The sequence below is a fragment of the Eretmochelys imbricata genome, chromosome 21 (assembly GCF_965152235.1).
Source record: "Eretmochelys imbricata isolate rEreImb1 chromosome 21, rEreImb1.hap1, whole genome shotgun sequence".
NCBI classification, from domain to species: Eukaryota; Metazoa; Chordata; order Testudines; family Cheloniidae; genus Eretmochelys; species Eretmochelys imbricata.
Window position 1 is genome coordinate 3,517,583 of NC_135592.1, and position 16,577 is coordinate 3,534,159.

The 16,577-nt window shown below is 43.2% G+C and overlaps 1 protein-coding gene across 1 annotated transcript; it reads left to right on the forward strand.

Annotated features, from left to right (window-relative positions):
• The first annotated feature begins 101 nt into the window (after positions 1-101).
• On the forward strand, positions 102-8,030 carry WDR77 (WD repeat domain 77). The gene is made up of 10 exons (XM_077839178.1): positions 102-297; positions 2,306-2,491; positions 3,489-3,630; positions 3,719-3,768; positions 4,491-4,561; positions 5,514-5,568; positions 5,866-5,937; positions 6,057-6,165; positions 6,827-6,895; positions 7,417-8,030. Exons 1-10 carry the CDS (start codon positions 183-185, stop codon positions 7,574-7,576), a joined length of 1,029 nt encoding a protein of 342 aa, XP_077695304.1. The 5' UTR covers positions 102-182; the 3' UTR covers positions 7,577-8,030.
• The last annotated feature ends 8,547 nt before the right edge of the window (positions 8,031-16,577 follow it).

Consider the following 16,577-nt stretch of genomic DNA (forward strand, 5'->3'; position numbering starts at 1 on the left):
CGTAATTCGCCTGTTATTTCGCGGAGCGCGGGGGGGGCGGGGCTCGGGGCTCGGGCAAGTCTCGCGAGAGGAGCGGCAGGGCGGTGGCGGGGGGCGGGGCCCAGTCGGGGTGTCCCGGGAGCAGCACGTGGAGGCTGCCGGGGTCCGTCTGCTCGTGCCTGGGGGAGTCGCGCGCTGCCGCCATGCAAGAGCCGGAGCAGCCCGACGGGGGGGCCTCGGGCGGGCCCGAGTGGAACATCCCGCCCAACGCGCCCGCCTGCATGGAGCGCCACCTGGACGGGGCCCACTACCGCCCAGGTACCCCCGCCGCCGGGCCCCCGGGGTGGGCCCCCTCCGGCCCCCCCAGCGCCCCCGGGGCATGTGCTTCCCGTGCACCCTGCCCCTTGGCGCCTGCGCCCCTGGAGCATTGCCCCTGGGATGTGTCCCCCCGATCCCCCCAGCGCCCCCTGCACCCCCTGGGGCATGTGCTTCCCGTGCATCCTGCCCCTTGGCACCTGCGCCCCTGGAGCATTGCCCCTGGGGTGGGCCCCCCCTGATCCCCCCCTGATCCCCCCCTGATCCCCCCCTTTCCCCCCCAGATCCCCCCAACGACCCCTGCACCCCGTGGGGCATGTCCTTCCCGTGCACCCTGCCCCTTGGCACCTGCGCCCCTGGAGCATTGCTCCTGGGGTGGGCCCCCCCAGATCCCCCCCCGATCCCCCCCGATCCCCCCCCAGCGCCCCCCGATCCCGCCCAACGCCCCCTGTACCCCCTGGGGCATGTCCTTCCCGTGCACTCTGCCCCTTGGCACCTGCGCCCCTGGAGTATTGCCCGTGGGGTGGGCGCCCCTGGAGTATTGCCCGTGGGGTGGACCCCCCGATCCCCCCGATGCCCCCCCGATCCCCCCCAGCGCCCCCTGCACCCCCTGGGGCATGTGCTTCCCGTGCACCCTGCCCCTTGGCACCTGCGCCCCTGGAGCATTGCCCCCCCCGATCCCCCCCAACGCCCCCTGCACCCCCTGGGGCATGTCCTTCCCGTGCACCGTGCCCCTTGGCACCTGCGCCCCTGGAGCATTGCCCCTGGGGTGGGCCCCTCCCGATCCCCTCCCAGCGCCCCCTGCACCCCCTGGGGCATGTGCTTCCCATGCACCCTGCCCCTTGGCACCTGCGCCCCTGGAGCATTGCCCCTGGGATGTGTCCCCCTGACCCCCCCCAACGACCCCTGCACCCCGTGGGGCATGTCCTTCCCGTGCACCCTGCCCCTTGGCACCTGCGCCCCTGGAGCATTGCCCCTGGGGTGGGCCCCCCCCGATCCCCTGCCTCCCCCCCCGATCCCCTGCCTCCCCCCCCCACGACCCCTGCACCCCCTGGGGCATGTGCTTCCCATGCACCCTGCCCCTTGGCACCCTCGCTGTGCACCCCTGTAGCATTGCCCCACGCTGTGCCCCCAGGACACCTCGTCTGTCCTGAACCTGGACAGCACTCAGTCCCCAGCCCGTGGCCTGCGCCCCTCAGTGGCTAACCCCTACCCCTAACGCGAACTGTTCTGCACCCCCACATTCCAGTGCACATCCTCTCCCTGGCACACGTGAGCCCCAGAATTTTCCCGGGTGATCCCAAACACTGTGTTCTGGGGGATTCCAAACATCCTCCCTCCCTTCTGGGACATGGTGCATCACAGCTACTGCCTAGCGATACTCATCATACAGCCCCTGGGATACCCTGCAGCCAAGTGTTACCCTCCTGAGGTCGCACTTCTGAACAGTTTCACACCCCGAGAGAGAGCTCCTGGGTTGTCTCTTGGGACCCTGCAGGGCTCTACCGTTTTCTCACACCTGCTTACAGTGCAACCACTGGGCGTTGCTCCACCATCCCCTAAGATTTGTTCATTCAGTGCAGGTCCCAAAGACACCATTCATACCCCCATAGAATTTAGAAATAGAATAGAAAAATCCACACTCCCGTGTGACACAGTTAAACTGACCTGCCAGCCAGTGTGGACCGTACTAGTTCAATGGGGGACTTCTCCCATCAACCTAGCTACCCCTTCTCTGGAAGGTGGAGTACCTACGCCAGGGGGAGAAGCCCTCTGGTCAGTGTAGGTAGCGTCTTCACTGACCTGGTGCACCTGTGCCGCTGTAGCATTTTAAGTGTAGATAAGCTCTTAGTTAGCATGTGTTAGCTCAGTCAAACCAAAACTTTATCAGTCAAGACAAAGCTTTAGTTAACCTAGATAACCTGAGTTCTGTATTGTGCTTTACGAATAGGCTCAGTATATCAGGAATTGTGGTATTTAACTCTCTCTCTCATTTTTATCTCTTTTCCAGATGGAGCTCTTCTCCTGGGTGCTTCCAGTTTGAGTGGACGTTGCTGGGTGGGTTCCATTTGGGTATTTAAGGATCCAAAACGGGCCCCTAATGAAGGTTTTTGCTCTGCTGGGGTTCAGACGGAAGCAGGCGTAGCGGATCTGAAATGGGTAGCGGATAAAGGAATACTAGTGGCCTCAGATTCTGGTAAATTGAAATGGATTGCATTTTTATACCTCTGTAGTTTGTCCGTAATGTGTGGGCATGATCAGTAGTTAGCCTGGTGCAGTTCAAGGGAGTTGTCTAGGATGCCATATGGAAGGAACTTGACCACATGAAGGGAACCAGCCCAGTGGTCCGTATTGACCAGAAGTGGGTGTGTCTGTGGGATTAAAAATGTTTCAGAATTTTTTTTTTTTTTTTTTAAAGCAAACATTGTGGACATGCAGATGAGCAAACTGTTGTTGACCAATGTTTGAAATGACAGGGGAACATGTACAAAGCAGACTTATGTGTACAGACCTACAATGCAAAATGAGTTGCACTGCTGGATTCCAGCCCCTTACCCTGGGCTCTCAGCTGAGACCGTGACAATTCTGAACCTTGGTAAACAATGCCTGAACACAGATTTGGAATTAAGACACCCGAACCGTGTTCCTGGCCCAACTGTAAGTCCACAGGGAAGTGATGTCACAGTTCTGTGCCGTATTCCCATCTGTAAAATAAGAATAACAGGGACTGTCTTGTTTGTTCTGTTTGTACAGCACCTAGCATTATGGGGTCCTGGGCCATGCCTCGGGCTCCTAGGTGACATGAGTAATAATAATAATTTATCTCGGAGGGATGTTCCATATTCTGTAGTTTAGGGTTTTCTGTGACACTCATCATCATAATATTGAAGCATTGTTAAGGTTTTTGATTGCATGTGTTGTAACATGCTTTGAAAATAAAAACCACCCTGTCAGTGCTACCTAATATTCTTAATATGATCATGGTGGCATTTTTGAAAACTTTCTTGCACTTTCTCTCTGTTAATTGATTTGTGTATGGGGGTATTTCCATTTAGATCCCATCTGGTTCGCCGCAGGGCCCTTCTGGGTAATGAGTTCTCTTGGTAATAGAACATCTTCTCCCCCGGTCTTTTGTGTTTTTTCTTGGTTGAACCCTCTTGGTAAAATGGTTGGTTTTCCCTGTTCTCCTTTAGGTGCTGTGGAGCTCTGGGAGTTGGATGAGAACGAAACTCTAATAGTGAACAAGTTTTGTAAATATGAGCATGACGACATTGTGACAACAGTGAGCGTTTTCACTAATGCCACTCAGGCGGTTAGTGGCAGCAAAGACTTCTGGTTAGTTTTCTTTGCATTCGTGCTTCTCTCTCTTGTTTTGAGTGAATCATCCCTCGCTCTTCCTAACTGGTTGTGTTCTTACTTGTAGCGTGAAGGTTTGGGACATCCCACAGCAAACAGTGCTGCACTCTTACAGAGGTGAGTGCCAAACTGACTTATGGATTTTGCTTCTCCTGTTCACTTCTAGGAGCTGCTTTGGGAGTCTGGATTTCAAATCCAGCTGTTCTCGGTCTAATAAAACACACACTGCTCTAATAAAATGCACAGAGCTGACATATATGCAGTATCCTGGCTGGTGACCACACCACAATCTTTGACCCAAAATTATTTACTTTGGAATTCTTACCACTAACCCCAGTTGTATTTATCCTGATTATAATTCATGATGCTCAGCTTTCAAGGAAAAATGACAGTACAATAAATTTCAAATGGACAGTGTTTATGATTTAACAAAATTTACAAAGTTGTCTGTTTTGTGGGATTATCCATAGGTTTGTAGGCTTCCTAGAATTTTTCTAGCCCACATCTTTCCAGGGATGTGTGTCATTCCCCTCGCTCTCATTTCTTCCTCCAAACATCGTACTGACAAGTGACAGTTCTCCTCTCTGTGGATCCATTGTACGGTAGTTGTGCTGGGCTGAAAATATTTCTCCCCTAGAATTTTATATTTATTACTTTATAATACAAGTTTTTGTGAATTTAGAGCTGATGGAAGATGGAGGTGTAACTTCCCTCCTGGCCACAGCCCAGGTAGAAGCAGTGCAAGTGAGCCACCCAGTGCCCCTCTTTGGCTAAGTTGCATACAGACTTGATTCACATTCCCAACACTTCAGTAGCTTTATCCTTTTTTCTTTTGATAGCTCATTCCAGCCCAGTGACATGTGTGGCCTCTTGTCCTGGTAAGGACACAGTGTTCCTGTCCTGTGCTGAGGTAAAACCAACTCTGTCTCCAAATCTCTATGGTATAAATCTGATTTGGCCTGTGAACTCTGCAGTTAAAACATGTATTTACATTTTCAATAAGTAGCACATCGTGTTTTTTGTCATCTTGAAGCATTCCAGTTTGGCACGTTCATTGGTCCATAACTTACAATGATAATTTGTATTGACTACATTGAAATATGCTGTAGGCTAGCTGTGTAGTTGTTAACCCTCGGTCTGTACTGAGGGTATATCTACCCCAGTTTAAACTCTTATTGCAGATTACAGCACCAGAGCAGTGCAGAGGTTGCACCGGTCTGAAATCAGGGTAGGCTGCATTGGTGCACTGCATCTATACTGGGAGTGTACACTGGTGTAGCTACCATGATACAAATAATCTCAGTTTAGAGAGACCTTAAACCTGGGGTGTGGGAGGGAAAAGACGGACTTATAGTTAAGGATGGGAAGTCACTATACAATTGCAAAATATTGTTATGAAAATATACATAATAAATTCTGCTTTTAGCAGTTGTGACAATTTGAAAGAAAACCCTCTTGAATGAAATCATCTGAATCAAAATATTTGTGCTTCTCAGTTATGAATTTGCCATATAGATTGGAATGGATTCCGATTTGTTTAATATGTTATCAGAGTATTCTGATTCAAATACACAATATTGCCTCTAACTGATAATGCTTAACAGTTATACAGCAGTACTTATACTTTGAAATCCTATAGAAACACTGATCCCCACTCTGGTGTGGTAGGTAAGTGTGACTGCCCCCATTTTAGAGAGGGGGAACTAAAAGCACAGCGTGATTTATCCAAGCCTGTGGAGAGAGTGAGTGGGAGAACGGCAATTACTACTCCTGATTCCCAGTCCAAAGCTTAATTCATTGATGTGATATGTGGAGGCAGAGTTCATAAAACCTTTTTTTCTCCATTAACTTTGAATTTGTAGGATGACAGAATTTTACTGTGGGATACCAGATGCCCCAAACCAGCTACTCGAATTGGTGAGTCTGTGGATATACAATACATGGAATTTTGTGCGGGAGAGGGGGAGGAGATAAATTTGCAATGTTTCATTAAGTTTGTAATGTTCTACTACCACATAGAATTTATCTCAGCCAATGATAGTGCTAGGATGAAAGCACAAAGAAACCAGTCATAAAATAGCATCGCAGAAGTACAACAAGTTTAAAAAAAAAAAAAAAAATCTTAGCCAATCAGCAACTGAGGGTGCTAAAATAACCTGGGAATACCTGAGCTCACAGTTCTCTTCACACTCACCATAGTTTCTTTCCTGACAGTTTGCAGTGCCTCTGCTCACCTCCCTACCTCAGTTATGTGGCATCCACAGCAAAGTGACACATTTGTGTTGGGTAAGGAGCTATCTTACTACTAGCTGATTGTCATTATCCAGACTACACATTCTGATCGAATGCTCTTTGTTCTCTGTTGGATTTTCCTAATAATCCTGTTCTCCTTTGTTCTTTTAAAGGTGATGAAAACGGGACAGTTGCTCTTGTAGACACAAAGAACCCAGACTCTGCTCTAAGTTCAGCTGTGCACTCCCAAACTGTCACTGGTTTTGCATTTTCTACACACAGGTACTGATATTATGGTGGAATGAGGCAGTTTAGATGCTGATATGAATGACCTTGTTTGCTCTCAGAATTAAAGCAATTAGAAGTACTCTTGGCTATAGCCTTTTGTAATAGGCAATATGTAAAAATGATATGAAGTGCACAGGAATTGGTGTCTTACATTGATTCCCATGTATGTGTAAAGTCCATTCACCGTGCTGCTCTGTCTGTCTTGCCAGTGCTCTGTATATCTATTGCACCCTAACAATTCTGTCCTGTTCTTTAAAAAAAAGAAAAAAGGAAAAACCCTCTGAACCAAGAACCATGTGGGGAAAGATGTTCATACTGTTCTGCACGAAGGCTGGGGCTAGCAGTGTATATTTGACTCCAGAGTGATGTGGAAGTGCGTGTCAGTAACACTTGGGCCCTTTTGAATCATCTTATAACTGTGTTTCCTTTCCTTTATGCAGCAACAGAATGTTGTCTGTTAATTCTGGTTGAAATCTATAAGATATGCATAGAATATTAAAATACTGGTAAAAGAAACTTGTGCAGATATGGGTTATAATATTGCCTGGTAGTCTTTGTTCACTCCATTAAGAAGCATATGTTTCATATGTTGTTTGTTTTTGAGCTTTCAGGTATATATGGTAGTTTTAACATCAGTCTGTCTTTTACCCTACAGTTCGCCCCTTCTGGCTTCAATTAGTGAAGACTGCTCGGTAGCTGTTCTTGACTCCAGCCTTTCAGAGGTGTAAGTACTAAATGGAATTAATACTTGGTGCATTTTGAAATTTTAGCCTCCTATTAAATGATCATTAAGTATGTTTTATAGGCAGGAAAAGTAATAGCCCTCCAGGAGTTGGGAAGAACATATTAAGCTTACTGACATACTGTTGTAAAAGAAGTCAGGTTTTTTGTTTTGTTTTTGTAGTACTGCAGAAATGAATCAGATGCATTCTCACATATTTATAGGAATGGACTTGGCTGCGGGGAATAACAAAGCAAAGCTAGAGTCTTTCAGTCCCTTTTTTGAACTGAACACCTGTTTGGGGGTCAAGAAGGGGGAAGATGATAAAGAAGCTTATAGCGTATTAATCAGCAGGAGTTAGTTACTGAACACTGCCTGGCTGTGTGAGTGTGTGGATTTTCCAGGAATGATGATGCAGCTAAGTAGCGTTTTGTAATGTAAAGTAAGGCGGTGGGGCCCTTAAAATATTGTTGCCTTAGCACTGTATCTGTCTAATCCCTTTTTATGTCTTCTGATTTTCCCAGTTTCAGAAGTCGCTCTCATCGAGACTTTGTGAGAGGCCTATCGTGGTCTCCCTTGAACAAGGCCTTGCTCTCTACAGTTGGATGGGACCATCAAGTTTTACACCACACAGTTCCAACACAGACTACTGAAGCTGCTGGAAGCAACAGTGTACATGACTAGTTTTATAAACTCACTGGTCCAGATTTATCCCCGGTATAACTCTAGATGTTATGCCCCTGGGATGTATATGGCCCATTGCCTGTCTCAGAGCTTGTGACTTGCAACCAAGAAGACAGGTCCTGTAGCAACTTTGCATTAGGCATGAGCTAATTACAAAAACAGCCCCTTGATGTAGAGTCCAGATTCACCTGTGATAAAGCTTTAACATGTTGCACCAGAGAATTTTGATTTCAGACACAAGGAATTGCAGGGAAGTGGGCAATTAGGTAAAAATAAATAAATAAAACCATAAAGGATTTGGTTTTTATTTGTCTTGGCATATCAAACCACTTACAGAAGTAGCAGAACAGAAGCTCCTGCCAGTTAAAAAGTCTGGCAGTCTTGTGGGGGCCTTGTCTGAGTTGGGATTATGGAACAATGAGATTAAAAGCGATGTAAATTAATCCTGACAAATGAACAGGAAACCTTGATTCAATATTTATAGCACAGAAAGTCATTCATGCAACCTCCGGCACAGTTAGGGATGCTCTGTCTTCCCTCTTGAGTGTATGAATCCCGTATGCAGGCATGGAATCTGCTAGTGTATACTTCTGTCCTGTGAATGGACATCTGAATGCTCAGATAGTCAATAAGAGAGAAGATAGAGATCTGTGCTGTTCAGCAGGAATGCCAAGTGACGCTCCCACAGTTGTCCAGTGCAGCCTTTGAATGCCTTCATGGGGAAGTATTACCTAGGGAGAACTATGATCTGGGCTCTCCAGGATGTGTGTCTGCATCAGAGATGATGGTAGTTTAGTTGGCTGCATTATGTTTGACACTAAGGGCATGTCTACACTTACCTCCGGAGTGATCGATCCAGTGGGGGTCGATTTATCGTGTCTAGTCAAGACACGATAAATCGAGTGCTCTCCTGTCGACTCCAGTACTCCACTGGTGAAGACACCGCGGTAAGTAGATCTAAGTACGTCGACTTCAGCTACGTTATTCAGGTAGCTGAAGTTACATAACTTAGATTGATTCCCCTCTCCTCCCCCCGCCCCAGTGTAGACCAGGGCTCCACTGAGGCCTGAAAGCCACAGCGAGTTACCCACTGGGGCTTTCCCAGGGTCAAAACTTCAGCTTCCCTGCTTTGCAGATACCTCACTTGAAGAGCAGAAGAAAGCTGCGGGGCAGAGCTCCCTTGTTGCAGCTTGGAGTCAGAGTGAAGATTCTGAAAGCTCAAATGACTTGCTTCTCTTCTGAAAGTCACTGTGACCAGCTGCTGCTGGTAGCCTTTCATAAAAGGGCGACTTCTGTTGTACTATTTATGTTAAGTTTCAGAGTAACAGCCGTGTTAGTCTGTATTCGCAAAGAGAAAAGGAGTACTTGTGGCACCTTAGAGACTAACCAATTAATTGGTTAGTCTCTAAGGTGCCACAAGTACTCCTTTTCTATTTATGTTAAGTGGCTTTTTGCACTGGGGAGTGGGGCATACCCCAGAAATTCCTAGTATTTGCTTTGCTTGTCTTGTAGTATTTTTGTAACTTACAGCATAACATTTTTAAAACCTGGCTGTTTCCCTTATACTACAGTATGGTTTTGAAAAGCTGCCCTGATGCATATGTTGCCAACTGCTGTTTGGATATGTTGTTCACAGTATGGTTCCTGCCCACCTCTCCCTCTCCCCCCTCATGGCCATGTGCTATGAGGCAAATAGAAAGTACCTGATTGGAAGCCACTTCCATTTTTCTTAGTCTGTAACATACTGTTCTGTATGAGCCAAGAAATCAAAATGAAGGAAAATGTTAACATCATCTGGCCTCCTATATAGGTTATATTATAGCAGACCCAAATTGTGCAGTGCCCAGAGTTAATTGGCAGGCAGGTAGATAAGTTTCCTTGTGTATTTTTTTTTTTTTTCGTTTAAAACTAACTTGGCACTCTCGTGAATTCCAGCACAGTGAAATGTTTCACAGAGAGCACATGCTGATCTGGTTCAGTGCAGTATATTCAAAAAGGAAAGTTATAAAAGCAGACACCTTAAGAGCTATTTTAAAATAAAGGAAGAGGAAAAACCTTGTACTTATTATCATGGACCTCTGTGATACTGTAGTGAGAACTGAAACAAGTCTTGTGCTGTTTACATGTGAAATGGGTGGATGTCTTCGAAAAATGCAAGGCAGTTTTTAATAAATTATTGTTTTAATTTCTAAATGGGTACAGATTCACTGGGACACTTTCTTCACAGACTTGCATTATTTATCTTGCATTCGCTCCAAAGAGTGAACTTAGATCCTATGACTTGCATAGAGAGACATGCAATATATTTGTCTTTTGGTCACATATTTGGATGTGAATTGCAGAACCTTTCTCTTGGTAGAGGTCTCCTAGCGAAGTACTCCTGTTCAGGAAAACATGTAACAGCATGGAAGCTACCACTGAGTTTTTTTTTTTAATCCTCAGGAAGGATAAAATTCATCCCTGGGCAAAGTGGCCAACATATGGCCTTACGCATTACTGGCCCCCTGTACAGGAGTGAATTTAACCTTAAGTGAGGCAGACTCTGTACTGCAAAGATAAATTTGTTAACTGCACTTCCCCTCAGCCCAGAATCCATGAGAAGCTGCTATAATCCTATGGTATTTTTTAATGAGCTCTGACTTAAGACCTCTCTCAGATTTTGCAGTGGGATTGGCACAGCTGTTCACTATCACATTTCTCTGCCCCTGGGAACTAATTTCCAAATGTCAAAAACCTATGGATATTTAAAAACCAAATGCTGAAACTAATGCAGTTTGTAACTTCCATGGCATAAGTGAAACTAGTGACAGTGAAAAGGTGGGTGATTCTGAGCTCAGGCTCAGTGGGGCTGTGTGTGTCTGAAGACTGCTAAGACTCTACTGGTATTATAAAATTGTGTGGTGTCAGATCAGTCTTCAATGCTTCTGTTAATGTGCCAGCAGCACACAAATGCTTTGCTCTTCCCCTTCAAACTTTTAATAGTTTTATTCTGAATGCTAAGCTTCCCTGCGTCCCACCACATGGGGGCAGCAGCTGTCTATTTCTGTTCCGGTTACCTAATGAGGAGCTTTTGATTGCATAGTTGAGAGCAGCATGAAAGAATCTTCTTTCTTTGAAAGTTGAGCCATTTCTTTTAGGTAAATGAGTATCTGCCAGGACCATTATGAATTAAACTGGTAGGGTCTTCTCCATCAGGATATTTCAGCGTAATGGGAAATGAGACATTGCAGTTGGAAAAAGCCATTATAGAGCTAGTTTAAAAAAATATCTAATACAAAGTTGTACATAGTCTTCTCTACCCATATTGCTGTGCTTTCATATTAAGATTTCTGACAGTTGAATATACGCCCTAACTTTGAGGAGAGAAATATCTCATCTTTCAGCCCCACCCTTATTTTTTTATTATTTATACTGTGGAAGTATCTAAATGGCTCAATTAAGATTTAAGGCTCATTGTGGTGGTGGAGGAATACGTACTTTTCACCCTAAGGAGATTACATTCTGTGGCCTTAAGGATGCACGTGTTACATGCAATAGAGTGTCTGCTCATTGATAACTGAACTGGTAATTGGTTCACAGAAATCTTATTGCTTCATATTCTGTAGCACTAAGTTATGTTGATAACTCAGTTTCATCGTGTTAAAATGTACAGAGGTATCTGTTTCATTCAAAGTATGTTTATACAGTACTTTGGGTAATGCAAAGTGCTATATAGGTGCTTAACTAAATTATTTAGGAACAGAGGGAATATACAATGGTATTTTTTCATCTCTAAAATGGCTTTTTATCTAACTTGCTCATCGTGCCCTTGTAATTTAGGGGACTGGCAGGTTGGGTGTGTGAGGCAATTCACTTGTATATCCCTTGATGCTAACGAACATATTTTACAAATATTGCCAGAGTACAGCTATCAGATCCGGATATGGGTCAAGACAGCAGCTGTGCAAGGTGATTTAAAGCTCATCTTTGTACTCCTCTGATCTTGCTTTTTGTAGTTACAGCTACTCGAATTTACATCTGCTGCAGAGGACCCATTTTTAAATTTTAATTAATTAATGGATTTATATGTAAGTGCTCAGAACATTCATTTGTCTGTAAGGGGTAAATGTATAATTCTAAAACGGATCGAGTTTACTCCTCATACAAAAGAGGTTGAATCCCTGCTTTAAGTGCAAAACTCGACTCAGCCTTATCTGGAGTTTTGACTAATACCTCCCTAATAATTGTTTAGTGCATAATTCCCATTGAAGATAATGTGAGTTCAGTATGCATAGCTGTTGCAGAATCTGGCCCCAGCTAACTTAAATGAAGTATGTAAGCCCTGTTTCAGTTGTTATAAACCACTGTTTGCCTTTGGAGAACCAGTGGATCCTGCAGAAAAAACGGAGGGCTGAATAATTTAATTATCCATTTACATCTGTTCCTTTTCTACAGGGCCTGTTTTGTAGGGACCGTTTGGCTCCCATTTAGGCACCTAAAGAAAGAATGGTGTTGGTAGTGTTCGGGAGCCAGCATGCTGAGCTCTGGGAAGATCCAGTCACTTATTTTGGTGCCCTAATAGCAGATGAGCTCTCTTGAAAAAGCTGACCTGAAATGTCAGGCTAGTGTAAGAACTAACTTACATGCAGTGGGCTGCATAGATTGTGTAAAGAAAAAGCTTATGTGTCAGAGGAGACCTGTGTTAAGCAATTTCACCCACCCTCTGCCTACAGTTGTCGTTAGAGAGCTTCCACTGTGTTTTGTTTTTAACTGATATAGCTGTTAATTTTAGTAATTTAAACTACAATCTTTATCTCTAGAGATGCTGGTATTTTTGCCCCTGGAGTAAAATCTGGCATGTAGAACTGGTCTTGATAGCTTTGAAGACAAGCATACCTGGTTCAGTTATGGATAAGCCATTTTGTTTGGATGGGGGTGGTTTGACTTTTGCTTTCTGTTCTGACTCGTGTGTCTTTCTGCCTCTGCAGTTGGTTCTTGCCAAATGTTGAATGAGTTATTCTTCAGTAAATACTTTCTAAAGGAAGGGAGTAGCAAACAAGTTCTTCCCTGCTCACATTCCATTAACCCATTTTGCACAAAGGTGTCATTGGCTATTAGTATCCATCTTTGAACCAGTTTTACAAAGCTTGTGCCTCTGAGCTTCTAAACCAGACATTTCTTATAATAATGCAATCTACGAGCCCTACTCATAGACCAGAACCCTATGGTGCTAGATTCTGTACAAATACAGAAGAAAGAGCGAGCCCCAAAGAGCTAAGTAGTAATAACCTGAGGTAGCTATATGCTATCTGCACTGGACTTGGGAGGGGGGGGGGGGAGACAAGCTTAAAACTGTATTATTTTTCTGCACATCAACAGACTTCTCAATACACTGAAGTAAGTCTGTCAACGGCATCTAAGGAAATTCACACTGATGTGACCGACTGATGTAAACTGCAACTGTGTAAACTCCATTTTACATCAGTGTATGGGGTCTGCTTTAGGGATTTGCACCAGTGTGATTACAGCTATAGCCATGCATGTGTGTAAACTTCCTTAACATGGGCTGGGCCTTTAGAGGGGCAGGTGGGCCCTAAACCCCAATTTATGTAGAAGCCATTTGGAAAAAGGGCTGTGGAAAGTTAGATTATTGATGTCTCCACTATTGGACTCACTTGTACACTGATCTTAGTTTTTGGTATGCCTCCCAAGTTGGGCATTCATATATATACACACACATTCTGCACTTCCCCAGTAAAGAGTCCTGGTCTGTAACCAGAGTTGAAGGAAAGAAATGTAAATGTGTATTTAATGTGGAGGAGTGGAGAGAGGGAGCCAATGTTTAAAACAAGTCAGTCTTTTCTCTTCTCATTGTAGCATGAGTAATGTGAGCATTTTCTATTTTAAAAGACACTCGTGTTAAGACTTGCAAATGCTTAGGGGAGTTTCAGTGCTAGTGAAAGAAGCTGGACAGGACTGACAGCTCTAAAGACTAGAGTCCTGTGGTTCTATAGAACAAGTGTGGTACAGAGAATATAAACAAGCTTCCCTGCCCAGATGCCGTAGTTCACAGTTTATACCCATTCAGTCCTCAGAGACTCTAGTGCCCCTGCTACAGAGGCCAGTACCAACTGCAGTGGTGTTTTGTTATGGACAGTGAGCTGGACTGATCCACAGACAGATGGTGGTAATTATACAGCGAGGCTGAATTTCAGTTACCTAGAAATGAAAGGCTCCTTTGTCCTTTACCAATGGCAGGAAACAGGCAATCCTCACCACGCTCCTTTTTTCTCCTTAAGTCTTAAAGTTGAAGGAGATTATGCTTTTGCAGCAGCTGTATCAGGAGCAGAGTTTGTCTCTCTAAAACAACTTTTGGATAACTGAATAAGTCAAACAAAGTTTTATTTAATTAGACAATGGAGCATAACCCAACCCTTTCAAGCAAAAACAAAAGTGAAACATATTTAATGAGAGAGATTGCACAGGGCGTGACATTTTAATACAGTCTATAAATACAAGCTTGTTATACATTTTACATGTAAAAATAGTTATACTACCACCGGTGTAGTTTGTGTAGAATACATATTTGCTGGAAATAACTGCAGTTCTGATAAATGAGTGACCAAGTTTTCATCAAAGTTAAAGCAAATTGTTTAAAAAAATACTAGAAGGTTTTAAACATCAGGTTTAATATGAACTATAGTCCATTTATTCATTTTGGAAACGACCTATATGCAGTGATATATATACAGTGACCAAGTAGAACATATAACCATAAATTCATCTAGGTGATTTTATATTAAAAAACAAAAACAAAAAACCAAACAGCATTATTGAATTTAGAAAGCTGGTGAAAACTGCCAAATTAAGAGCCCTGGAATAAAAAGATAGTCCTGTGTTGATCTACAGCACAGTGCAAACTACACATGCTGTCCTGTTAAAGTGCTTCCAGCCTGACCTGGAAGCACTTGAGTCCTTCCCTAAAAAGTCCCTCTTCATTGCCCATCTGGGTTTTGCCCTCTGCTTATTCGGCCAATAACTCTGATGGTGATTTTTTGCAATGTGGCAGCTCTCCACTGGGAGCCCGTCAGAGCTCTCCTTGTAGTCTACAGCGTGTTGTCATTGAATTCAGAGGGAGCAGACATGGCAGGCATTCAGGAAGTAGAATATAATTCACGCTACCCACATTTATAATAGTGAACACAAAACCCCACTTGCATTAACACTGGCTTGAATTAACCACCATAGACACCATCTTATTGTTCTCTATGTAACTGTTTCATCTATTTATAAGGGTAGGTGCCCATATTAAAGTGGAAGTTGTTTTTCTAGTCCAAGAAATAAATGAATCTGTTTTATCAATATGAACAATGTAACTAATTTACCATATAACAAATTTTTGATGGAAGTAAAATCTTCCCAGACTACATAAAATAGCAGTACAAATTGGTGTATCTAGTGGGACTGTGTGAAATACAAGCAACAAAATTGAAATGTGTCAAAAAAACAAACAGTATTTCAGATTTTGTGTTTTCATAATAGCAGGCTAATTTTACACGGTTTTGCTTGGAAAAACCAAAACCCAAAACAACCTAGGACCATTCCTTAGTGAAAATGGATCATTTATGAGTAAAGCCTCAATTTCCCAAACTTCATTTTGAACCGTTTTGATGGGAAAGTTAGCGTTCACAATTTCAAGTTATTAGAGGTCAATGCCAGAATCTTAGTTTGCAAAAAGTTACATTAAGAAGCAAAATCATGCCTGTGTGAAACTGAAAACGTTAGTGGAAAGTGGTTTTAAAATAAAAAAAATCTAAGGCACTGGAAAATCATCTGAATGTTTACAAGGAAAATATATTTTTAATAGTTCAAATTCAGGCCCTGATTCTGCAAATAGTGAAAAAAGTGCATTGCTTTACTCACACATGTAATCCTATAAACTTCAACAAGAACTAGGTACAATATAGAAGTTGCATGTGTTAAGTATTTGAAGGATTGGGGCACTAGTACTTTTGGCAACTATTTACAATATAGAGAAAATTATTGCTTCCGTCAGTATCCATTCATTTTATTTTTTAAACACCACGCTGGCATTTCATGTGTTAGTTATTGCATACCACCTGGAGTAAGCTTATTTGGAATTGTGTGTCGTGTGTATTAGGGGAATTGAATTTCAGCTATTACACTTATCACATACGCAGTCTCATTGTATTTGTAGCAAAGTAGAAGTCCAGAATACTTAAATTTATATCCAATATATGGGGCAACTGTGGAATAAGGCCAGAAGTTAGGTCATTAGTATAATGAATTACAAATAACAGTACACTTACTATCAATTTACAACATGATGTTCATACCAAAAAAACCAAAAACTTTTTTAAAAAATTGCATCGTGTAAGCCAAAGTTTTTCACTTAATGTTAAGAGTCCAACAGCAAAAATAATAACCTTTTACCTAAACACATACTACGTGGGAAAGCTTCACTGAACTAGAAAGATATTGCATATTAGTGAAAATAAAAAGTGCTTTAAATAAAAAATGACTAGTGTCTCAAAGTGCTTTTTGTTTGATGTCCATAACAAGAAAATATGTTCTACATGTTTTTACATTTATTTTACAGTCATTTTAATTGAGTTTATTTTGATACTAGATTTTTGTTTATCTTTTACCAACTAAATTAGCTAACCAAACTTTGGTTATGTAAAATGAGGGGTGTGTGTGTGGGTGTGTGTGTATTATATATAGGGAGAGAGAGAGAGAGAGAGAGACTCAAGGTCACCTGTTTACCTACAGTTACTTTCATAGCTCCCATTTCATTTGGATAACCTTTGTTTGACTGTAATTCAGATAGATTTTTGAACTGGAAGAGAACAGACACAATGCAACATGCTTGCCTGATGAGATGGTCAGAGTGCATCCATAATACAGAAATAGCTTAAAAACAGACTATGCTATAAACCACTAATATTTTACTACTGGCACACTACCAAAGACAGTGTGTCAGCTACTTAAGGACTACATT

What these genes read in the sequence shown, in the direction of transcription:
- WDR77 (XM_077839178.1), top strand. Translation starts at nt 183, where the DNA reads ATGCAAGAGCCGGAGCAGCCCGACGGGGGGGCCTCGGGCGGGCCCGAG. An exon ending in AGTGGCAGCAAAGACTTCTG is followed by an intron (nt 3,631 to 3,718) that starts GTTAGTTTTCTT and finishes TCTTACTTGTAG; the next exon opens with CGTGAAGGTTTGGGACATCC. An exon ending in GACTCCAGCCTTTCAGAGGT is followed by an intron (nt 6,896 to 7,416) that starts GTAAGTACTAAA and finishes TGATTTTCCCAG; the next exon opens with TTTCAGAAGTCGCTCTCATC.